Here is a 6,938-nt window from a genome sequence, read left to right as displayed (position 1 = left end):
TGACTACACAGATGCTACATGGTACAGTGGATAAGTCACTAGGACATGTAGCCGACTACACAGATGCTACATGGTACAGTGGATAAGTCACTAGGACATGTAGCCGACTACACAGATGCTACATGGTACAGTGGATAAGTCACTAGGACATGCAGTTGACTACACAGATGCTACATGGTACAGTAGATAAGTCACTAGGACATGCAGTTGACTACACAGATGTTACATGGTACAGTGGATAAGTCACTAGGACATGTAGCCGACTACACAGATGCTACATGGTACAGTGGATAAGTCACTAGGACATGTAGTTGACTACACAGATGCTACAAGGTACAGTGGATAAGTCACTAGGACATGTAGCCGACTACACAGATGCTACATGGTACGGTGGATAAGTCAGTAGGACATGTAGCCGACTACACAGATGCTACATGGTACAGTGGATAAGTCAGTAGGACATGTAGCCGACTACACAGATGCTACAGCTACATGTCCTACTGTACCTTGTAGCATCTGTGTAGTCAACTACATGTCCTACTGACTTATCCACCGTACCATGTAACATCTGTGTAGTCGGCTACATGTCCTACTGACTTATCCACTGTACCATGTAACATCTGTGTAGTCGGCTACATGTCCTACTGACTTATCCACTGTACCATGTAGCATCTGTGTAGTCGGCTACATGTCCTACTGACTTATCCACTGTACCATGTAACATCTGTGTAGTCGGCTACATGTCCTAGCGACTTATCCACTGTACCATGTAGCATCTGTGTAATCAGCTACATGTCCTAGTGACTTATCCACCGTACCATGTAGCATCTGTGTAGTCAACTACATGTCCTAGCGACTTATCCACTGTACCATGTAGCATCTGTGTAGTCAACTACATGTCCTACTGACTTATCTACTGTACATGACTACACAGATGCTACATGGTACAGTAGATAAGTCAGTAGGACATTTAGCTGATTACACAGATGCTACATGGTACAGTAGATAAGTCACTAGGACATGTAGCCGACTACACAGATGCTACATGGTACAGTAGATAAGTCAGTAGGACATGTAGCCGACTACACAGATGCTACATGGTACAGTGGATAAGTCACTAGGACATGTAGCTGACTACACAGATGCTACATGGTACAGAGGATAAGTCACTAGGACATGTAGTTGACTACACAGATGTTACATGGTACAGTAGATAAGTCACTAGGACATGTAGCTGATAACACAGATGCTACATGGTACAATAGATAAGTCACTAGGACATGTAGCTGACTACACAGATGCTACATGGTACAATAGATAAGTCACTAGGACATGTAGCTGACTACACAGATGCTACATGGTACAATAGATAAGTCACTAGGACATGTAGCCGACTACACAGATGCTACATGGTACAGAGGATAAGTCACTAGGACATGTAGCCGACTACACAGATGCTACATGGTACAGTGGATAAGTCACTTGGACATGTAGCTGACTACACAGATGCTAGATGGTACAGTGGATAAGTCGCTAGGACATGTAACTGACTACACGATGCTACAGAGGGTTGAATATATTAATTAAAACGAATATGAAAATATTCAAGTCACTTGCAAACCATATTCAGTATAAAATTTGTGGAACGGAATGCATCAGAACTACACTTCAACATTGTTTGATGTTTGATAGCTAGTATGATGCCACTGAAAAGTTATTACTTTTGGGAATGGTATTTAGTAACCCTTTTAGACTGAAAGTATTCATACACTCATATCATAAAGATGTGTTTAGTTTGGGTATTTGTAATTTCAATTACGGGAATATTCCTTGTTCTTAATGGCAAGGAATAAAGATCAACTTGAGGAACCAGGACCATCTAGAAAGAGATCTGCAGCAAGTTCTACCGCAGCAAAGTGTAGCGTTTTGTTACAGATAATAAATAATCCACTAACATAAAAGTTAGTTCTAAAAGTTATCTGTGTGCCCTAGGTAACAGCACACAACGCTATCAATAAAGAAAAGCAACACATAAACTACTTCCACGACTTGCTTGTTCGAGCTTCGCATATCTCAAGTATCTACAGAATGACACAGTCATTTATGCTATTCCACACAAAGATATGACGTATTGGCCAACTCGCCAGGTATATCGGTCAACTCGTTAGGTGTAACGCATATGGATTAGTGTGGGACTGGACTGTTGAAATGGATGCTTGAAATCGTCATCTTCGATTGGTTTTGGAAATTTTTAGGGAGGATTGTTTGTTTGAAGTTAAGCACAAACTACACAATGGACTATCTGTGCTCTGCTCACCACGTGTATCGAAACCCGGTTTCTAGCGTTGTAAGTCCGCAGACATATCGCTGTGCCACTTGGGGGCTTTTAGGGAGGAGGGGTGTGCTTTATAGACGACATTCTTGCAGGGCTATTGTCCAGATGCACGGCTGTCAGATACAGCATGGCTAGACATGGACAGTAATACCATGGTGAAGGTTCAAGATAGTTTTAGTACAACGCACAAAATATATGTACAATCACGTTTGAAATAAACAATAAATATTTTCTAAAATCCATTTTTTTTCTAAGTTACCCTAATAACAAGGCAGTTTACTTTCAGCGCAATTTTCGTGCCTTATTTACTTGCCAAATGTAGAGTTCCTTTGGCATTTCTTCTTGACCAAAACTGAATTATTGAGGATATTATATTTGTAATACTGGCAGGAAACTAAATAATAATAATTGACATTATATAAATAGCGTTCCGACCACTAATATATAAGTTTATTGTATTCCAACTTGTGTAATGGATATGGTAAGTATAATATGGTTGAACTATCATTCTTCTCGGAAATAAACTCTTCAACAGGTTCCTTTTATACATTGTTTGATGCACAAATTTATTCACTACCAAACCTGTTTTTTAGTTTAATTACACTTCTCGCTCGCCTTTTATACCTAAACTTCATAAATACTTCATCAAATGGAATTGTATTTATTTTTGTTTTCATTTCTTAGTTCGACATTTTTTTTTCCTGATATGTTTACACACTATTTAGCAGAATTAGATTTTACTGAAAACGTTTACGTGTTCATGCATATTGCTGTCCAATTTATGATCTGTGTTAAATTTAGAATAGGTTTATCGACTATTTTACTTATTTCAATCATTCTTTTTCAGGGGTGATCCAGACAAGTGTGATTACTTTGGTAATACTGCTCTCCACTGCGCTACTGCTAACGGCCACATGAATTGTGTGTCCTTTCTTGTGAACTTTGGGGTCAACTTGTGGGCGATGGACAATGACTTCCACACAGCAAAGGACGTGGCAGCTGTTAACCAAAGGAATGAAATTCTTAAGTTCCTGGATCAAGTACTTAGTCGGCAGAGCACAGAAAATCCTAAAACCACCCAGAAAATGCAGGAAAAGTCGGTACGAGATGCCGAGAAACGGGTGAAGCACTTCCAGAAGATCCAGAAGAAGGCAACCAAACAAGCAGAGAAGTCCGAAAAACAGCTGGAACGGCAGAGACAGAGAATGTCTGGGGCCGAGATTCAGGTGCATAGCACTGGACCCCGCTCTTCCGTAGCTGGAATTGGTCAGTCCCTCCGGAAAGACTCCAGGCTCTTATACATCAGTTCTCCCAAATATTCGGAAATCGTGAACAGCAACCAGAACAACTCTAGCATAAGCCTGAAGAAAGGTCTAGGTGCGGTGTCCAGAAAGGTCCAGCAGAAGAAACAGGTGACTGGTGGCGACTTCAAGGTCAGAGAACTGGAAACTGGTGGCAAGCAGTCAGTACGATCACTGTCTGGATTTCAAAGAGATTCTGAGGTGATGTATGTTCCAAAATATGATTCCCAAAGCATGTCGTCTGGCAGTCAACGGAAACACATGAAAGATGTGTTCAATAAGAATGGTGATCACTTGTCACGTGCTATCAGTGAACCTGACCTGCTATACACGGGGGATTCTGGAATAGACGAAGAGGTGGCATTGGCCGAACCCCCAAGTATTTTCGAAAGACCGGGATTTGGAAGTGTTGCTTTTAGAAATTCCATTTCAGGAGCGTTGCTGACGCTTCCTAAATACAAAAATGGATTTGGAGAAGGGGAAGATTGCGACAGTGACAACGGCTCCCACATGCGTCATGGTAGCGGAAGTGACAGCATCGGGAGTGCGGGAAGTTTGGCGCACAGAAACCGGAAGACTCCCTGGGATGAAGATGAACTGAACTTGGATGATGATGAAACAGATACCGCACCTATCATCCTATTCCTGGCAGCTAGTGGGCTAAACAACTACATCCCTCTCTTTACTAAGGAGAAGATCGACCTGGAGTCTTTAATGCTCCTTACAGACGAGGACCTGAAGAACCTAGGCCTTCCTCTCGGGCCTAGGCGAAAGTTAGCTAACTCCATTGAACAGAGAAAATCAGCTCTTAAAGAACCTGGAGAAGTTGCTGATTCAAAATTATGAGATAAACAGAGAAGTTTTTTTTTTTGCATTGTGTGGACTTTTGCTGGCCAGCATAGCTGGTGTATCTCATGTACTGGTCAATTATAAATGGTAGCTTAGGTAGGAGGTCTAATCGGCGGACGTTCCATGCTTGTACAGATGGGTATTTTGATGCAATTCTTAAATAATTTGTACAAATATGTGTACAGAAATGTACTTCAATATTTTGCACTAATTACAATAATTAAATTCTCTTCACTTATAATAAAATGGTTTAACAAATATTTAATAAATTCAAAACAATGAACTCATTAAATCTATCCGGATATTTTTGACACAAATGTATTTTGGGATAATCACTGATTTTACTTGTTGTTCAATTTAAGAAAATATAATGTTGGTCGTTATTTCATATCTGAACCATTGTAGAAAATAAACGTGCTGAATTTTGAAACGAAATAAACTATGTATCCACGTTATTCGTGATTTTTAAAGCAATTTGAGGTCTTCTGAATATCTTCTTCTTTAATACGTTAACCTTCATATTACTGACTTATTTTTTACACTGTTAGCGACTGGTGGGACCCACACATGGCATCATTTGAAAAAAATTATGTTTGTGTCTGTCACAACATTCAGGAGTATGGTTTGTTTGTTTGTAGTTAAGCATAAAGCTAACACAATGGGCTATCTGTGCTCTGCCCACCACGTGTATAGAAAAACACTTTCTTGTGACTTACCACAGGGGAACTCAAGAGTATGGCTGTTATAGGCTATTTGTGCTCTTTCTACCACGTGGAATCCAACCCTAGATTTGAGCTTTGTAAGTTTATATACTTCCCGCTGACCAACTGGAGAACCATTCAGAGTAAAGAAATGATCAAACATTAATTGAAATCATTCATTTTCTACAAAACTCATTGGAAACCCTATCTGAAATTCTATTGTTAAACATCCCATAAAAATATATATACCTTGTTAGTTTGACGGTTACTACTAGCAACTATGTGAATTTTTTATAATATTGCAAGTGCCTTACAGAGTTGGGTTTTTAAAATGAAATTTGAAACATCAGAATAAAACTTATTAGGGTCGATTTTTCTTATCCAAATTTCGAAAGACTACAAATAGGCTACTATTACTAACAGTGTTCAAAAAGTTTTAAGTGGTGAATAAATGTTAATTAATAAATAATGTTTTGGTATTTTAACACATATATTACCTACTTGGCCTTAAAACATAAAGAAAAATAAACGTTTATTACTACCAAATATATTTTATTTTTTGTACAATCGAAATAGTTGAAAATTTGTGTCGGAATGTCCGCAGTATGTTTTATACTTCCTGGTCTCGAATACGGTAAAAAGGCTCAAGAGTTCTATTTAAGTATGTTACGTCTCCGTTTGTTAATTAATTTTCCGTAACTTCGTTCCGACGAAACTTTAGCGACACAAGTCCTTACTTAATAAAACTGGTTTAATCTTTCCGAATATAACTTTACGATACACTTAATTTCAACATTCGCGCTAAAACAAACACTATAACGAACGAACGTTAACTTCAACAATACCCTGTGACTGCAGATTAATTACTCACTACCTACACACATACTATTGTCCCGTCACGTTGTCACCCTCTTATATATACCAGACTACCCTATATCTAGTAATCTCCCGATAATTCACGAAGGTACAAGATATTTCCAGAAAGCAGGGGGCGTGACACTAGTCACGTGACCTCGCTGACGCAACACTGCCTCTCCTTAATATTGTTCGTCCCGAACAATAACCACATACAATAAACCAATAACAATTAACAATAACTTAATTAAATGTACAGAATTACAAACACAAAATTACAATTCAACAAAGTTTCTTAATTTTACGGGACGTATTTTCTTCCGTACTGGTCTCCGTCTTGTTGGCTTCTGCTTCACGTGGGGTTCATCTGCTTCATCAGGAAATGTCCTATCGTCGGTAACAGTCACATCAGTGGTAGTAACTTCATCAAGAGCTTCACCGTTTCACTTCTCAAAACTGAGTAGAGTTTCTTCTTCGACGGTGGCTTCTTCATGTGGCACGTCTTCAGCAGCGTCATTTGTTCTGTTTTCCACGTCGTCCCAACTGAAATGTCCTGGACCGTGATAACGCCAAAGCCTGTTTGCATGCACCACTTTTGGCTTACCTCGCCGACCACATTTTATCTGGAAAGTCACGTCTGAGAGACGATCCACTATGTCATATGGGCCTTCCCATGGTGAAGACAACTTAGGAGACTTCCCTTTGGTCTTCCTGGGATTATACAACCACACCTTGTCTCCTGGTACAAAGCTGACTTCAGTATATCTCTTATCATAAGATAGTTTTATTGAATCAGCCGACGTTTTCAAGTTTGAACGCACTTGATAGTGAATATCATCCATCCTTTCAGATAGCACTTTCACGAACTCTGGCAACTCTTCATAAGGTGGGTGTCCT

At 39.5% G+C, this 6,938-nt stretch overlaps 1 protein-coding gene across 1 annotated transcript; it reads left to right on the top strand.

Annotated features, from left to right (window-relative positions):
- Positions 1-201: 201 nt before the first annotated feature.
- On the top strand, positions 202-4,959 carry LOC106476709 (Usher syndrome type-1G protein homolog). Its single transcript, XM_013937344.2, has 2 exons — positions 202-281; positions 3,183-4,959. The coding sequence occupies exons 1-2, from the start codon at positions 202-204 to the stop codon at positions 4,480-4,482; spliced, it is 1,380 nt and encodes a 459-aa protein (XP_013792798.2). The 3' UTR covers positions 4,483-4,959.
- Positions 4,960-6,938: the final 1,979 nt, after the last annotated feature.

The sequence above is a fragment of the Limulus polyphemus genome, unplaced genomic scaffold (assembly GCF_000517525.1).
Source record: "Limulus polyphemus unplaced genomic scaffold, Limulus_polyphemus-2.1.2 Scaffold11302, whole genome shotgun sequence".
Lineage (NCBI taxonomy): Eukaryota > Metazoa > Arthropoda > Merostomata > Xiphosura > Limulidae > Limulus > Limulus polyphemus.
The sequence above is the reverse complement of the archived record's forward strand: the minus strand, read 5'-3'. Positions and strand labels throughout refer to the sequence as shown.

Excerpts from the sequence above, each read along its gene's own strand:
- LOC106476709 (XM_013937344.2), top strand. The coding sequence starts at position 202 with ATGCAGTTGACTACACAGATGTTACATGGTACAGTGGATAAGTCACTA. Across the intron at positions 282-3,182 it reads GACTACACAGATGCTACATG|GGGTGATCCAGACAAGTGTG; the intron begins GTACAGTGGATA and ends ATTCTTTTTCAG.